The 19,064-nt window shown below is 36.7% G+C and overlaps 1 protein-coding gene across 1 annotated transcript; it reads right to left on the reverse strand.

Moving 5' to 3' along the window:
• Window positions 1-76: 76 nt before the first annotated feature.
• Window positions 77-18,106, reverse strand: ptcd3 (pentatricopeptide repeat domain 3). Its single transcript, XM_052154670.1, has 24 exons — window positions 17,991-18,106; window positions 17,737-17,789; window positions 17,582-17,612; window positions 17,441-17,486; window positions 17,267-17,335; window positions 16,775-16,879; window positions 16,562-16,685; window positions 16,321-16,430; window positions 15,474-15,550; window positions 13,452-13,539; window positions 13,310-13,370; window positions 12,025-12,107; window positions 11,799-11,943; window positions 11,627-11,677; window positions 8,509-8,598; window positions 6,882-6,910; window positions 6,671-6,777; window positions 6,407-6,485; window positions 6,235-6,325; window positions 1,906-1,991; window positions 1,666-1,814; window positions 1,524-1,565; window positions 447-605; window positions 77-353 (listed from the first exon to the last, which is right to left on the reverse strand). Exons 1-24 carry the CDS (start codon window positions 18,080-18,082, stop codon window positions 308-310), a joined length of 2,013 nt encoding a protein of 670 aa, XP_052010630.1. The 5' UTR covers window positions 18,083-18,106; the 3' UTR covers window positions 77-307.
• Between the last annotated feature and the right edge of the window lie 958 nt (window positions 18,107-19,064).

A 19,064-nucleotide genomic window follows, 5' to 3' on the forward strand; every position in this document is an offset into this window, starting at 1 on the left:
TTAAATGTGTCTGGGAAGTTATTTGGAGATTGGAATTTTTTCCCATTAAACAATAACTGTCCACCCTGTGATTCACTGAGCAGCGTAAAGAGCTTTATTTGAGGAACAAAACAGCAGACACTGTGAAACTGGTCTGACGACCAAGAATACAACAGGAAATGAGGGAAAACGGGTTTGAAAGTACAAATATTGACCATGTTGAGTAAAATGTGTAGCATGTGATATGACACATAAGTACAGAAGAATCATGTAGATGCCATGTACACAGCACATTCATTCACGCAGCAGTACATCTCTCAGCAGCCAGTCAATCGCTGTTATAGGTCTGTATTTCCAGATCAGACAAGAATTTCCTGCAAGACACCAGAGAAGATTAAGTCATATTGTTTAATTTTCCAATTCATGTAAAATTCCTCGGGTTGCCATTTCAAATGGGTAAAACTTACGTCTGCTGCTCTGAGAGCTCAAAGTCTTTCCGGACCCGCTCAATGAGTTTTTGGGTTTCTGGCAGACAGAAGCCGGCTGAGATCTGGACTAGTTCAACTGCTTTATTCACATCACTGATCTCCTTTATGGATGTCAAGAACTTATTCAACAGCTCCTCACTGAGGGAACAAAACAGCTGTTGTTAGTGCAAGCATTCGGACTGTTAAATGTTTAAAATCACTCAAATGAAAAGTCTCATCATTTACTCACCCTCATGCCATCCCAGATGTGTATGACTTTCTTCAGCAGAACACAAACAAAGATTTTTAGAAGAATATCTCGGCTCTGTAGGTCCATAAAATACAAGTGAATGGTGACCAAAACATTGAAGCTTCAAAATGCATATAAAAGTACCCAAATGACTCCAGTGGTTTAATCCATGTCTTCTGAAGTTATCCAACTGGTTTTGCGAGAGAACAGACCAAATTATTTTTCACTATAAATCTTGACATCAACAGTCTCTTTGGCATTCCCGATTTCAACCTTGATGACACATCCTAGCGCACTTTAGCGATCTGTGCATACGAGCACCAAGAAGTATAATCAAGCTTGAAATCATGATCGTGCCTATAGACTGCAATGTTAAGATGTACAGTGAAAAAGGAGTTCGATTTTGGTCTGTTCTCAACCAAAACCAATTGGATCGCTTCTGAAGATACAGATTAAACCACTGGAGATGTTTGAATTAATTTTATGCTGCCTTTATTTGCTTTCTGGAGCTATAAATTTTGGTCACCATTCACTTGCATTATGAGGACCAACAGAGCTGAGATATTCTTCTAATAATGTTCATTTGTGTTCTGCAGAAGAAAGAAAGTCATTCACATCTCGGATGGCATGAGGGTGAATTAATGATTTCTGGGTGAACTATTCCTTTAAAGACAATGAGATATTAATAACACATTCAGAAGGGTACAAAAGTCTGAGCCACATTGAGAAACTAGAATTCAATCAAAATGTAAACATGGAGATCATTTTGTTTTGCTAAATAGAGGCATTTTCACCAAGCTTAGATATCTATATACCGTAAAACCTACCTTGGAACTTTGTTGTTGGTTTTGAATAGCTTCAGCATATCCCTGAATGAAGAGAAATAAGATAACACATTTTTTTTAGCCATTTTGAACCAAATAATTTTTTAAAACACTTCCATAAAAAGAGTGTTTTTGCAGGTGTTACCAGGCTTCCTGTCTCCTTTGGGCTGCTAGCAGAATGGAAATGATGTCACTGAGCGAAGTTGCCGTCCAGCTCAGCGTAACTTTGCCACGGTCGCCCATTTCGTACTGTTTCTTCACATCCAGCACACACCGAGCAAATGACTCCTGCACCTGCACAGCAATATGTATACATATCTCAATGATTAATTACTGTAAAAGTATCTTTGGGTGGTGCAACTGTGCACTAAAAATCTTGAGGTACCTCTTGATTTTGCTGCTCTCTTGCCATTAATGTCAGCATCTCCTCTACCAGAAACTGTCTGTTAGCATGGCCCAACTGCTTTATATCTGTGGAATGGGAAATTATTGAAATTACGTCCTTCAGTCAGTATCAGTAGTCTTTATACAAAACAAAAAAATCTAGTCACTTAAAAGGAAACAATTCACCCAAAAATGTCAATTTATGATGTTCCAAACCTATATGACATTCTTCCATGTACAGTGAAAAATTATTTTCCCCCATCTTCATTGCTTTTGTGTATATCTCATAGTAGATTGTTTCAAATATTAAACAAAAAATACAGTTTTTAAATCGTGTTATTTAAACAAAAATGTTATCCAATACCAACCTTGGCCTGTGTGAAAGTATTTGCTCCATTAGTTACTAAATCCCCAAATCTATGAAACTGTATTCACAATGGGGTTCAGCTGGACTAGACACACCCAGAGCTGATTACTGCCAGCCCTGTTCAATCAAATCATTACCTAAATAGATATTTTTCAGCAGCATGAAGTTTGTTAAAAGGTCTCACCCAGTAGCCCACTATGCAAAGGTTGAAAAAAAATTCAAGAAATTATGAGGAAAGAGGTGATTGTTATACATCAGGCTGGAAAGGGTTACAAAGCTTTCAAAGGCTTTGGTGCTCCAAAGAACCACCGTGACAGCCATTATCTCCAAATGGAGAAAATTTGGCACAGTAGTGAACCTTCCCAGAAGTGGCCGACCTTCCAAAATTCCTCTAAGAGCACAGCGACGACTCATCCAGGAAGTCACAAAGTTCAAGGACAACCTCCAAAGAACTGCAGGCCTCTCTCGTATCAATGAAAGTCACTCACTGTTCATGACTCCACTATCAGAAAGACACTGGCCAAAAATGGCATCCATGGAAGAGTGCGAAAACCACAGCTAACCCAGAAGAACATTAACTCTCATCTGAACTTAGCATTTTGAAAAGTAGTTTATACAACGCCTTAAGATGATCGCACCAGGTTTGAACCCAAATTGGATTTGAGAGCTATAGTGCGGGGGAATATTTTCAGTAATTACTAAAATTTAAATCTGTTCCTCACACAAAGCCAGTGTTGCCAAAGAATATTTGGAATATAGCACATGAGTAGTATCGACTACTTTTATGATACTTTTACCCCTTTCTGCATGCTTGGGGTCTTTAGTAACCCAGGATCTCATTCCACCCCTGTACCTCATAAATCGTTTAGAGTTACGCCCACACCTCTTTAGTATTCCTCAACCTTTCTCTTCTGAATAGTGTGGGAAATCAACATTTTTATAAATTCTTAATTAACAAAAATGTATAGGGTCATTAAAGACCCTAGATACGGTTGAAGTCAGAAGTTTACATATATCTTAGCTAATATATTTAAGCACAATTCTTGACATTTCATCGTATAAAACATTCCCTGTCTTAGGTCAGTTAGGATCACTACTTTATTTTAAGAATGTGAAACGTCAGAATAATAGTAGAGAGTATTATTTATTTCAGCTTATATTTCTTTCATAACATTCCCAGTGGGTCAGAAGTTTACATACACTTTGATAGTATTTTGTAGCATAGTTTAACTTGGGTCAAACATTTTGGGTTGCCTTCCACAAGCTTCTCACAATAAGTTGCTGGAATTTTGTCCCATTCCACCAGACAGAACTGGTGTAACTGAGTCAGGTTTGTAGGCCTCCTTGCTCACACACACTTTTTCAGTTCTGCCCACAAATGTTCTAACGGATTGAGGTCAGGGCTTTGAGATGGCCACTCCAATACCTTGAATTTGTTGTCCTTAAGCCATTTTGCCACAACTTTGGAGGTATGCTTGGAGTCATTGTCCATTTGGAAGACCCATTTACGAGCTTTAACTTCCTGGCTGATGTCTTGATATTTTGCTTCAATATATCCAAATCATTTTCCTTCCGCATGATGTCATTAATTTTGTTAAGTCCACCAGTCCCTCATGCAGCAAAGCACCCCCACAACATGATGTTGCCACCCCCATGCTTCACGGTTGGGATGGTGTTCTTCGGCTTGCAAGCCTCACACTTTTTCCTCCAAACATAACAATGGTCATTATGGCCAAACAATTCATTTCAATGACCAGAGGACATTTCTCCAAAAAGTAAGATCTTTGTCCCCATGTGCACTTGCAAACTGTAATCTGGCTTTTTTATGGCAGTATTGGGGCATTGGTTTCTTCCTTGCTGAACAGCCTTTCAGGTCATGACGATATAGGACTCGTTTTACTGTGGAAATAGATACTTGTCTACCCGTTTCCTCTAGCATCTTGTTCTGGGATTGATTTGCACTTTTCACACCAAACTACGTTCATCTATAGGAGATAGCTTGCGTCTCCTTCCCGAGTGGTATGATGGCTGACAGTCCCATGGTGTTTATACTTGCATACTATTGTTTATACAGATGAACATGGGACCTTCAGGCGCTTGGAAATTGCTCCCAAGGATGAACCAGACTTGTGGAGGTCCACATTTTCTTTTCTGAGGTCTTAGCTGATTTCTTTTGATTTCCCCATGATGTCAAGCAAAGAGGCACTTGGTTTGAATAGAGTTTGAAGGTAGGCCTTAAAATACATCTACAGGTACACCTCCAATTCAGTACACCTCCTATCAGAAGCTAATTGTCTGAAAGCTTGACATAATTTTCCTGAATTTTCCAAGCTGCTTAAGGTACAGTTAACTTAGTGTATGTAAACTTCTGACACACTGGAATTGTGATATGGTCAATTAAAATGGAAACAATCTGTCTGTAAACAATTGTTGGAAAAAGTACTCGTGTCATGCACAAAACAACTTGCCAAAACTAAAGTTTGCTAATATTAAATCTGTGGAGTGGTTAAAAAACAATTAGTTTGAATTACTTCAACCTAAGTGTAAAAGTATCACTTTTTTTGCGCATCCATAAACCATAATTGTATGACTATTTCATATCTATTTAAGTTTACGATGGATGGATGGATGGATGGATGGATGGATGGATGGATTTCTTTATTACAATACAAATGAGTACTAGATTCATACAAATTACTTCCATTTCACATTGATTTTCAGTGTGACAATGGTGAATTATCAGTATCCCATATGGGTGTACACATACATATTATACATGTTATTTGTTACTCAAGGTGGTGCTGTTTCAGTGATTGACTTGATTTACATTTGTTAAAGAAGCAATATGAAGCAATATGGAAGTAAACTATAAAGTGTAACACATCAACAGTATTATTTGGTTATTGACATTTGGGTGAACAACTGAAATTCTGTAAGTTGTGCATCTATTTAGACATTTAAAAGTGCCTGAGAAAATACATATGTGTATCTCGTGTTATGTGTAGCTCAAGGTGTGTTTGACAGCCAGTCACGTGCCATGAAATTTCAGCATGGAAGCGATGAATCTGGATTTTTATTTGGTTAATCTCTTTGATATAAGAAAAATAAAACATCAAAAATATATTCTATTATTTTCTAATTGTCTTGAAAATAAAACTATCTGTGCATTATGTAGATCCATTTGTGATCGATATGCAGTATGTGCCCCATTGAGTATGTAATTATGTTTTGTGAGATGCCCATGCATTTAAGGGTTAATGTTTTATGACAGCTACTAGTCACTTCAAAAAACATCTCTAATTTTTGTGTTCCACTGCAAAATATAGGTTTGGTATGACATTAGGGTGAGTAAATTATTACAAAATTGTCGTTTTCGGTTGAACTATTATTTCAAATGATGTATCTTTTTTAATACCCTTTATCCTCCCAATTTGGGATGTCCAATTCCCACTACATAGTAGGTCCTCGCAGTGGCATGGTTACTCACGTCAATCCAGGTGGTGGAGGACAAGTCTCAGTTGCCTCCGCTTCTGAGACCGTCAATCCACGCATCTTATCACGTGGTTCAATGTGCATGACACTGCGGTGACTCCGCATTTTGAGGCTCATGCTACTCTCCACGATCCACGCACCACATGCCCCATTGAGAGCGAGAACAACTAATTGCGAACGAGGAAGTTACCCCATGTGATTCTACCCTTCCTAGCAACTGGGCCAATTTGGTTGCTTAGGAGACCTGGCTGAAGTCACTCAGCACACCCTGGATTCGAACTTGCGACTCCAGGGGTGGTAGTCAGCGTCACTACTCGCTGAGCTACCCGGGCCCCCTTAATTATGTCTCTTAAAAGACCACTCCAAACTCTGAAACAACAACATGCTTTAATGTAGCTGATAAGAAGCTTTAATTAATACTGTTACTTTTCAGATTATGTATTTGAATATTTAATTACAAAAGACACTCACCTTTCCATATCTGTGGGATGAGGTCTAATCTGTTGTCAGCATCAAGTGCTTGAAGTAAATCTCTCATGACATTAGAATTGGGATAGTACACCTGCAAATGAATCCACATCAATGCATATAGCCAATCTGTGTTTTTAAATGAAGCAGCATGTGATTATTATGCTTTCCTCACCGAAGGAATAAGATCTCTGTACCACTTCAGAACTACATCAATATTCTCCATCATACACAGAAGACTGAAGAACCGTGCACTGAGAGAGAGTAGAAGAACCAATATAATTTCCATTTCAATTAACTTTTATTCACAGCTATTTTTAGGATAATCAACACGAATGTAAAAATCATCAGCATGCTTGATTTCGACATGTATTGAGGGCAAATAAAAAATGACTGGTTTACAGTGAGGTTCTCATTGTTTTGTAAGTATTGTACTCACTAGTAGATGCTCTGATGGAAAGCATCTCCCAGCAGTCTCCAATTCTCTCCGACACCCAGCAGCTCATGCACTCTGTAGGCCTGCTCAATGTCTTTAGTGTCCAGACACTACAGAATTAGATGCCACACCGCTCACACATCATATAGTGAATAACATTAATAATTGAACATAAAAGCAAAGATGTTGACAGATCATGTTGAAGTGCACTTACAGTTCTCATTGCAGTAATGAAGAACTGCGCTGTAGAGCAAAAACAATATCAAAAATTGATTTGTTACACAAAATGCTCAATGGCCGATGGCCAATATTCAGAGGGCAGGGTGGTCGATACAATGCCGATATGTCTCACAATTTAATATAGGTCATAACAAACATAAAATTGCTAAAAAAAAAAGCACTGTAATTTACACAAAACTTTAACTTTTTAAAATACAATATAATTTTTTTTATTTTATTTTACATGGTAGACCGCAGTTTCTTCTGATTTCTGTTTAGTCATCAAATTTTTGTAATTTATTTACACATGAAGAAATTGTACACACTATTCCAGCAACTAAGATTGGCATATCCACGTTAGGAATCGCATTTACTTAAAAAAAAAAATATACAACCAATTGTACGGTGCATAGTGAATAAGACGTTTACTAGCACATGTGAAGCGCTTTTGCCTTAAAGTTGCACCAGAGAATTTTTTAGCAGAGATGGGCCACTTCTATTAAAATTAATGGGAGAAATTTGAACGCCCAACTGCAGTCAACGGATGTAGATAGGAAGTCCCGCCTTACAGGTAAAAGAGCCAATCACCTTTTAGATACAGACATTGCCGGTCATTAAACACGAGAACATGCATGTGCATTAGCTATAATGCATAAAAGCTATAATTGACTGACTTGCTAGAAAGACTTTGTTGCAATCAGCAGCAATTTCTGCAATTTTTGTCTTCTTGGATTGTTGTCATGATTTGTGAATTAGAGGAACTTTTGATCCTGATCCTGAAGTTTTTGATTCTGGCTAATAGAATAAATGCTTCAGAGGAAGATATTAGAGCACTCGACGGGAAGAAAACGCTGGATTTTCGTGAGGTGATTACATCGGTTTAAACGAGATGTCTTCATATTTGGAAATGGTATATAATAGAAGTTTTATTGATATTTGCCTTTCATCATTAGAAAAGAAATGTAAACGTATCAGGGAACTGCTGAGGAGAGACTGTTAGAATACGTGCTTCAGAGGAAGATAAATGTGCACTCCACAGGATGCTGGATCTGCTCAATTTGTGTGAAGTTGGTTTATTACATCTGTTTAAACGAGATGTGTGCATATTTGCAGACGGTATATGATATTCGTTTTATTGATATTTGCCTTTTTATCATTAGACAACACAGTTAAAAGTTACAGGGAACTGTTGAGGAGCGAGAGGGAGAATGAAACGTGAGCACTTTAACATTATAAACTCAAACGCGCCTGCAGTGGCTCTGATATGTGGATTGTTTAAATGACACTGTTGCACACCTATCTATTATTGTAGCAACACAATGGCATGTAATAACAAAATGAACCGTGACTGGTCATTTACATGTCTCAGTCTCTTCACATGCAAGCAGGCGATTTTCGGCGCCCTGACAAATTAGGAAAATGTATCGGCAGATAATGACAAAATTCGGAATATCGGCCAATTTATCGGCCTCTGCGATAAATCGGTCGACCACTTATTTTTAATACCTCTAGTATCCATTAAATGGCTACATTTGAAATGTCAAATGAATGTCTAAATTGCTACCTTAACAAAAACTAAAGTCAACACACAGCAAAATTAAATTAATAATAAGAGCTGATACCATCATCAGGATCTTGTGGGACAAAACTCCTTCCTGAAACTTCATTCATCACTTCCTGTAGAATGTCTGTTTGACCATGAACTGGGGCACCTGGAGAGCGTGACGAAATTATGAAATACATGATTATGTTATCGTATTCATTATCAGAGTGCTGAACACATGTACACTCACCTAAAGGATTATTAGGAACACCATACTAATACTGTGTTTGACCTCCTTTCGCCTTCAGAACTGCCTTAATTCTACGTGGCACTGATTCAACAAGGTGCTGAAAGCATTCTTTAGAAATGTTGGCCCATATTGATAGGATAGCATCTTGCAGTTGATGGAGATTTGTGGGATGTACATCCAGGGCATGAAGCTCCCGTTCCACCACATCCCAAAGATGCTCTATTGGGTTGAGATCTGGTGACTGTGGGGGCCATTTTAGTACAGTGAACTCATTGTCATGTTCAAGAAACCAATTTGAAATGATTCGAGCTTTGTGACATGGTGCATTATCCTGCTGGAAGTAGCCATCAGAGGATGGGTACATGGTGGCCATAAAGGGATGGACATGGTCAGAAACAATGCTCAGGTAGGCCGTGGCATTTAAACAATGCCCAATTGGCACTAAGGGGCCTAAAGTGTGCCAAGAAAACATCCCTCACACCATTACACCACCACCAGCCTGCACAGTGGTAACAAGGCATGATGGATCCATGTTCTCATTCTGTTTACGCCAAATTCTGACTCTACCATCTGAATGTCTCAACAGAAATCGAGACTCATCAGACCAGGCAACATTTTTCCAGTCTTCAACTGTCCAATTTTGGTGAGCTCTTGCAAATTGTAGCCTCTTTTTCCTATTTGTAGTGGAGATGAGTGGAACCCGGTGGGGTCTTCTGCTGTTGTAGCCCATCCGCCTCAAGGTTGTGCATGTTGTGGCTTCACAAATGCTTTGCTGCATACCTCGGTTGTAACGAGTGGTTATTTCAGGTAAAGTTGCTCTTCTATCAGCTTGAATCAGTCGGCCCATTCTCCTCTGACCTCTAGCATCAACAAGGCATTTTCAGCCCACAGGACTGCCGCATACTGGATGTTTTTCCCTTTTCACACCATTCTTTGTAAACCCTAGAAATGGTTGTGCGTGAAAATCCCAGTAACTGAGCAGATTGTGAAATACTCAGACCGGCCCGTCTGGCACCAACAACCATGCCACGCTCAAAATTGCTTAAATCACCTTTCTTTCCCATTCTGACATTCAGTTTGGAGTTCAGGAGATTGTCTTGACCAGGACCACACCCCTAAATGCATTGAAGCAACTGCCATGTGATTGGTTGATTAGATAATTGCATTAATGAGAAATTGAACAGGTGTTCCTAATAATCCTTTAGGTGAGTGTATATTAACATTTAATATTGAGGTTGGCCTTTGGTGGACTTTCCCGATACACAGAACTAAGCTGGAGGAAACGGCTGATAATGAATAATTCAGAATTTCCTTACTGTGATGGGCATGGAGGCTACAAGAGTCCAAAATTAGTACAATTCCAGATGTGTGCAATCAAAATCCCAATAACCAGAAAAGAAATGAAGATTTGGTGCATAACTTGGGACTTTTAACTATAAACGAGCTTGAAACACATGAGGGACTCTTATTTTGAAATGCCTTTGGTTTCAGCTCACACAAACGCTCAAGGAAAACAAAACATGCACTCTAACAATAATCTACAATGTATTACAGTAGAGTAAACATTGTCTTATGGGCTCATGAATACTGTATGATAAGTAATTCATCAACAGTAGATCATCAGCGATTGTCCAGTATTCGGTTTTTATTTTATTTTCAAGCCTTTTATAGTCCAAATCAGGGCTATTCTACTTTATCGACAAGTGGGCCAGAGGAAAAGAAAATATCAGGGCATGCGTGCCAAGCAAGAATATTTTGTCAAAAAGCTATTCACAGATATTAAATAAATGCTATATATATTGTGTTATAGTAGACCTGTAACATTTGTTCGTTATTTTTTTTTTTTTTAGATACATTTCAACCTAACAAGAATTCTGAAAGAAAATATGTAAAAAAAATATATATATACTAAAAAGTGCTTTCAAATTTTGTCCATAACAAAATGAGTAAACCAGACTGACACTAAATATTGAACAATCACAGCGAAGTTTGCAATAATTAAAACTTTTGACTTTTCAAATCTCGTTTTCTTGACCAAATTAATTAATAGAACTTTTCTGTTTCTTGAAACTCACGCTTATCAGCCATCCATGATTTTATTTATTTAATCTTCCCATTCAGTCAAAGTGACGGTTGACAAATTGTTTTCCAACTTCTGAAATAGTCTAAGAAAAATGCACCGCTTTTGCACTAAACCCTGTAAAAACAGAGAGACGGGCCAGATCTGGCCCACGGGACGCCAGTTGAATAGGCCTGGCTTATTTATTCACCAGATGAAGGGTTTAACAGGGAGGAATAATACTAACAGATAGTTCCAAACTATCGGCACCAGTTAATCTGTAAAACCGATATATCCATTTATCCACTCTGGATACTCAATTACGACTAATCAATGGCGCCATCTAGCGGTCTGATATTGCTCAGTAACAACTGCACATCCACGTATCAGACCACTCATCCGGGTATTACGAGCCATCTTTACATCTCTGAGAGTACGCTAATGAAATAATTTCAGCGCAAATCAATGTTTCTTATCCATTTACTTATTTATTTGACAAGTAGTCTTTTGATAAGATACACAATGAGCGGTCAGACAGTCATTAATTACAAAATAAACACCAACGCAAAGCAGAGGTGGATTTTAGCCATTCAGCGATTTATTTCTTCTAACATAATTGCATCAATTTCAAATGCAAATCAATATTTAATGTCCAATTATTTGTTTATTTGGTTAGTATCCTTGTAATAAGTGGGATAATGTACAGTCAGCCGGATGCAATTGCAAAATAATGCCCTTTAGGATGATACAAGATCCTGATCACCATGTCGTGGTTTATTTTGCAATAACAACTGGCTGATTGCACATTATCCCTTACATAATATCGTAGTTTATTTAAAGAATACACAAGAAAACTGTCTTTAGAAATATAGAATTAGCCTTTACTACCTGTTTTATAAAAGATGCACAGCACGTGATTGTAAGATGCCAAACTGGGATCTGAAATGAATGATTGGAAGAAAACAAACAATTATACACCAAAACAGATCAAAACATGTCTTGTAACCAAAATAACCATTCAGTTTCAACAAAACAGGAGAGGTTACTACAAAATACAAACCGATGGACATTGCTTTCATCTCACAGATAACAGGGAAGGCCTGTGATTTTCCTAGAGCTCCACAGCGTCTCAAAGCCTTTAGGACAGCGTTAAGCGTCAGGAGGTTTGGCTTCACCTTCTGCTCTGACATCTGCTTCAGAAGATCCTGCAACACACACACAAGATTGATGCAGCTGCAACTAGAAACTACTAATGAAAGCTGTTTTACAACTAAATCTAAACACACCACTATCAGCTCCCATTTCTCGTTGTATTTCTCTTGTACTTCTGGGGCGGCTGTGATCAGAGCATTGAAGGTGTGGACATCAGCTGGAAGGAGAAAATTAACATTATTCAGCTCTAGAATCGGAAAAGGTCAATTTTTTGTTATATTTATACTAGGGCTGTCGATTTAACGCGTTAATAACGTGCAATTATTTTGACAAAAATTAACGCACTTTAATAGCAATGCTTAACTGAGAAATTTAAGCTTGTAGTACCACCTGTTTACTCCAGAGGGCAGTAATTGCAATTTCAGCTGTGTGAACAACACACAGTTTATACAGTGAAGAAAACAATTTCTTGCGTTCAAAACACTTGATGGAGCGCAAATGCTATCTTTAAGGGATCTTAATATGCATTTAAAGATTGAGTATTAAACTATATTTAACTCGACACAGTGACCTAAACATTTTATTTTTATGACGCAACACACCCGAGACGCGACACAGGCATGTCTGACGCAGGTCGGATGGTCTTTACCTCACAAATATTTAATTACCAACAAGGTTAAGGAGGTGTCCTTTAAACTGTTACACCGTTTTTACCCAGTCGATTTATTTAAGAAACATGCTCCCTGAAATAGATCCACTTTGCTCCTTCTGTAATGCTGTGATGAAAAGTTTGTTTGTTTGTTCACATCTATTTTAACTAGTTTTTCTTTGCTTTATAAAGACGTTTTATTTGGTTTTCACAAATTTGATAACTTAACCTAAACAAATCCTCACAATAAATCTCCAACTGATTGACAAATTCACTTGTGAAATGGATTTCTGTGAACTGTGTGCCAATGATTGACTTATGATCAATAATATGGTAATAAACAATACATTGTATTCTAAAACCGCTTTTATATTGTCTAATCAATGATTAACTCTTCTGCCACAAGAATGTAATGCATTTTAATTATCTGAATATTTGTTTATTTTATATATAATTTTTTAATATTTAAAGTTAACTATATAAGTATACTTATTTCATCATTATATATTGAATTATTGTTATATGAGGGGCTTTCTCATCAAATATCTGTATATGCGATTAATTAACCGTGACACCATTTAATTAATTCGATTAAAAATTTTAATCGATTGACAGCCCTAATTTATACATCTCATTTTGGGTTTCTTAGGAGGAAGAAAGTCATACAGGTTTGAAATGATATGAGTGCAAGTAAATGACAGAAATGTTATTTTTTGGGTATTAAAATGATGATTTACTGATTAACTGGAAATGCTTAACAGCATTCTCACCTGTCAGTCGGTTGTTCAGCAGGTCAGTGTAGGTGCTGAATGCTTTGGAGTAGGCACCATGCTGTGAATTCAATCACACAAATGATCATCTTCAGCCATCCAAAAAGAAAATATTCTTTAAAAAAAAAAAAAAAGTTTTTACCTTCACCATTCCTCTGATCAGAGCGCTGTATGAACGAGTGTTTGGCTCCGACAGTAATGCAAATATTCTCTCTGCATTATTATTCTCTCTGTAGGGCAAAAAAAATATAAATACAAATTATAAAAATAAAGTCTTGAGTTCATGATTCTGTAAAATGTTATGCAGATTAATTAACAATACAGATCTAAAGGGATAGTTCACCTAAAAATTAATTTTCATAGATATTTTACTCAACCTCATTCCATCCCAGATGTGCATGACTTTCTTCTGCAGATCACAAATGCAGATTTGTTTTAAGATGATCTCAGCTCTGTAGGAACATTCAATGCAAGGTCCAAATGCACATAAAGGCTTCATAAAATGTATCCATTTGACTCCAGTGGTTAAATCTGCTTTTAGAAGCGATATGATAGGTGTGGATGAGAAACAAATCAATATTTAATGCTGCGTTCAAGTGCAACTGGGAAGCTTGTACCTTCGAGTCGGGCATTAGTTACTACGACATTTCACGCATTCAAGTGGGAAACAAAATACGGAAGCCAAATGTAAACAATTACTAAATAAACGACGGAAAAACGCATGTTTTTCTGATGCAAATAAATATTAGTAAATAAACCTGCATCACTTATAAACAACATCCATACTTTATTAATGCGTGGTATCTAACATATTAATTAATTTGCTTAAAACAAACCACAAAGGGTGAGTCATTAGTTGACTATCATATAAAACAAATTACTATTATTAAATTAAATTACAGATGTTGAAATAATTTAGCAAAGTCATTACTTTTCATCTTTCATGTTGACATGAACATTAAAGCCCCACAACATTAAAGATCCACCACCACATTTAACCGTGGACATTGGATACTTCATCTCTGTCTGCGCCAAACCCATCTCTGGCGTTTGCTGCCAAATAAGGTATTTTTTTAACTGATCATATCCCGGTCACATTTGAAGTTCCAGTTGTGTCTGGCAAACTGAAGATGCTTGAGTTTGTTGTTGGATGAGAGCAGAGGCTTTTATTCTTGAAACCCTCCCAAACAACTTGTGGTGATGTAGGTGATGTCTGATATTATTTATGAGACTTTCTGACCCAAGACCGAACTAATTTCAGCAGTTCTCCAGCTGTGATCCTTTGAGAATCTTTGGCCACTTGAACCATCCTCCTCACTGTGCGTGGATATAATAGACACACGTCCTTTTCCAGGCCAATTCTTAACATCTCCAGTTGATTGGAACATGTTCATTATTGGCCTGATGGTGGAATTGGGTATTTTCAATGCTTTGGCAATTTTCTTTTCGCCACTTCCCATTTTGTGAAGCTCAACAACATGTTGCCTCACATCAGAACTATATTCTTTAGTCTAACACAATGTGATTGATGATTAAGGGAATTTTTGGCCTGTGTGATACCTCATATTTAAACCCCTTTGAAACAGGAAGTTTCATGGTTGAACAATTTCATGTTCCTAGTCACACAGGTGCACTAAAAAGTTTAAAATATGAATAGGAATATACTTCAGATATATTTTACTCATAGGAATTTCTAGGGGTGCCAATTTTATGGCTAACGTGTTTTAGAGAATTAATATTTATTTAATAATGATATATTTATCCTCTTTCAATTGTTTTACTTCAATTAAAGGTTCGATTTTTGTGATTTTTTTTTTTTTTAAATGAAAGATCACAAGGATAAACAATGCAGATATCTTTGCTCAAATTTACCAAGGGTGCCAATATTTTGGCCACTATTGTAGATTGATCCACTGGAGTCTTTTGGATTACTTTTAATCTGCCTTTATGTGCATTTTGGAGCTTCAAAATTTTGGTTACCATTCACTTCCATTGTATGGACCTACAGAGCTGAAATATTCTTCTAAAAATCTTTAATAGTGTTCAGCAGAAGAAAGTCAGTCATACACATAAGTGGGTGAGTAAATGATGAGAATTGTCATCTTTGGATGAACTATTCCTTTACTTCCTATAATCTCTGTGCCGTATGTGTGTAGTTACTCACTTCCATGCGGTCCTCAGTAAATCGGAGGCTTTGGGTGGTCTTCCTTTTTTACTCTGCAATTCATCCTGTACGTCCTCCTGAGAGAAATATACTAATATATTAGAGACTGACCGATACAGTTTTTTTTTAACGACAGATACTTATTATTTTATACTGAAGTGTTTGATAACCAATATGCAGCACCGATTTTTAATTATTATCATTTTATTTCTGCTTTAACACAATATAAAAATTTTCCTAAATTACTAATTATTTTAATTCATATTACATCTTTTATTTTGAATGCATTTTACATTTTTTATACTAGATTAATAATTACAATAATTATCCTAAATAATCATAACACTACAATAATATAGCCATAACATGCATCATTAATACATATCGACCGATACTCTGGTAAACTGCTTTAAAATACTAATATTGCACGCAGTCTACAAATAGTTAAATTGACTAGTTTTAGTTGCAATGTACACTTGTTCAAAGTCCCTCACTTAATATTAAAAATGTTGTCTTTTGTGTCCAACTTTATCGGTAAACCCGATATTAACCGATAACCATTGGAAAAATTTAAATATCGGTCTAACCGATTATCGGTCAATATCTAATCAATATCAGTATTACAATTATTGATGTACTAAGTCAATAATGACAACCAAGTAAATAACTTTGCATTAATATTATGGGCCATTTTAAATTATACTTATGTCTTAAAAGGTCTATACATTGTTTATAAGGCTATATGATAGGACCGCATTTTGCATGAATATTGGACAGTTGACTGCTTTGTATCTACATTTGGTCATCGGATTTATAATTATGAATCAGTGGTGTGACTGGACCTTACCGTGTCATCCGTCCTCTGTTCTGGATTGTTTTCTTGTACAGGATCATGGTCTCCATAGAAACAAATCAGATCTAACAGCTCATTGGTCACATCCGATGACACAGAGGTACCTGACAAAAAACACTCAACAATGAATTTACAGTCTGCATATATCCTATTCTGCATAACACAGTGATTCAGTGTCATGATATTAAAACTTGATCTACTAGTTTATAGTTGTGTTTATTTGTGGAGTTCTGACCAGCCTGCAGCAGTTGGTCATATAGATCCACGGCAGCTTTGACTTTCCTCAGTTGAATTCTCTCTATGAGAGCAGCTTCAGATACCTCCTCTATCTGAGCCTCAAGAGTTTCTGGCATCAAACACTTATAATAGAAGAAAAAAGAACCATTTAAAACCTCAAGACCTCATTAAAAACACATAAAACCATCAGGCATGAATGCTGGAGACTCACAGGAATATGAGGTTCTGCGTAGTTTTTCTGGAAGTACTTTGGATATTTATTGATGAAATATTTTGCAGCATTTCTGCCCGATTCTTGGGACAAGGAAAATAATTTCTGTGTAGGAGAGAGAAAGAAGAGTATCTTCATGAATGCATATGTAACCGGTCCTGATCAACCCACTCTGAGCGGGATTCGAACCGGGGTCTCCAGCATGGGAGGTGGGTGTGCTAACCAGGAGGCGGAGGCTCACACACACACACACACACACTCACACACACACACACTCATTATTTTTATTTGCAGTGTGTTCATTCATATATATAAAGAAAACTCAGACTGTCATCAATATACAGTATGTTGTATAAATGTTTTTTCTTGTCATCTTAATAAAGAAGTTTTACTTTAATGCCTTTACCAACAGTTAAAACTATAACTATCATAGACAGTATTCTCTCCATTGTAATAGACATTTGAACTCCCTAAATGTAACAATTTACTCACAAACTCTCCTGATGTTCTTGGGATGAGGAATGGGTCATCCTGGAATCTGTAATGTGATGCTGTAGGATCCTACAAAACACAAGCACACAAGCACGTACACACGCGTGCATACATTAAATAAATTAATTATTCAACTGTATGACACTAGTTACTGTATATCACAGCGGTACATACCTTGTTCACAGTGGATGCAAGTGCCTGTAAGACAGCCACCTCACTCCTGTAAACAATATTAAATAATGCATTATTAATGATTAGTAATTAATGCAAATGTTAACTAGCAATGAGACATGTTTAAAATGCATAAATATTTACCATGTTTTCTTCTTTGGAATGACAATTTCTTCTATAGATGTTAAAAAGATATTGCAAATGTAATGACAATATAAAAATGTACGTATAACATATAATATAATTATAAAAATGCACATGAATCTCGTTATCTAAGTGACAGAGAGCAGCTGTCTCACCTGATGATGAAGCTGCAGGTAGTTGATATGCAGCAGAACTCACACCAAAAGACCTATAATGAAAAAGCCTAATGAGTGTTTCATGCATCTGATAAAACTTTATTATATCTGTCATGAAGATTTAAGTTTACACATACAGACCCCTTGAAATGACCTACAGGCAACCAGTAATATCTTTAAACACAGACAAACGACAGAACATGACATGCATCACAAAAACGCATAAATAAAACAGTTTTGTCTATTAATTTTACCTGCTAGTCCATGGTTTATGCAGATTCATATGAAATATTCTGCTGCTTTTATATACATGATGCCTGAGCGCCTGCGAACAGGAGGACGCCATGACACCGGGCTAGGTAGAAAGAATTGGGTGGCAAATGTTTCCAGCTCTTATGTTTCCTTTCAACAGGGCCTTTATTCCTCAAGGGGGCGCTATGCGGCTCGAAAAGCCGAATCCTCCGTCAAATCGCCTTAAAGGGACAGTTCATGGATTAAACTACTAGAGCTGTATGGATTACTTTTATAATACCTTTATGGAGCTTCAACATTCACTTGCATTGTACTTACCTACAGAGCTGAAATATTCTTCTGGAAATCTTTATTTGTGTTCTGCTGAGGAAAAATCATACATATCTGGGATGGGATGAGGGTGAGTAAATAATGAGAGAATTTTCATTTTGGTGAACTATCCCTTTAATAAATAGTTCTTATCTACTAGGTTTGTTAGCAACATATTCTAAAAAACGTAAGCTTTAACACGTTTAGTGTGTAATTAATATTGTAGAACAAAAAACTACGGTTTTACATTTCGTCATTTCGTGGTATTTTTGTTGTCCTTATCTAGCAACTTGTCAGGTGGCTTTAAAATTCACGTTTGATGTATGACTGTAAAATGACTATCAAACGACTGTGATTGGTCTATTTAGACCAGCGCGTAGAAAAGGAACAGTTACCAAGTAAAATACATGGCCGGTTCAGCAGCAGTCTGAATATATATATTTTTTTTCCACAAAAAGAAATGTTTGGCCTGGAAATTAATTTATACATGAATAATGACACTGAGAAATGTTAATATCCATTGGATTAAAATAAACATTACATAATTATTATGTAGCCTAATCGCACGTGACCAATAAGAAACGATTACTAGGTCCATAAGCCCCGCCCATCTGTTCAATTATTTCCCATTCTATCTGCTTATTCTATTTCTGTGGTAGGAACATACCATGTGAACAAACACTTGAGCATATCAATTTTTTAATATTGCCTTAGTACAATATTAAAATGTCAGACCTTTTACTAGTATATAAAAAATATACGACTTT

The sequence above is a fragment of the Xyrauchen texanus genome, chromosome 23 (genome assembly GCF_025860055.1).
Source record: "Xyrauchen texanus isolate HMW12.3.18 chromosome 23, RBS_HiC_50CHRs, whole genome shotgun sequence".
In the NCBI taxonomy this organism is placed as follows: Eukaryota; Metazoa; Chordata; class Actinopteri; order Cypriniformes; family Catostomidae; genus Xyrauchen; species Xyrauchen texanus.

What these genes read in the sequence shown, in the direction of transcription:
- ptcd3 (XM_052154670.1), bottom strand. Translation starts at nt 18,082, where the DNA reads ATGGCGTCCTCCTGTTCGCAGGCGCTCAGGCATCATGTATATAAAAGC. An exon ending in CAAGAACATCAGGAGAGTTT is followed by an intron (nt 16,880 to 17,266) that starts GTGAGTAAATTG and finishes TCTCCTACACAG; the next exon opens with AAATTATTTTCCTTGTCCCA. An exon ending in GCTGAACAACCGACTGACAG is followed by an intron (nt 12,108 to 13,309) that starts GTGAGAATGCTG and finishes TTCTCCTTCCAG; the next exon opens with CTGATGTCCACACCTTCAAT.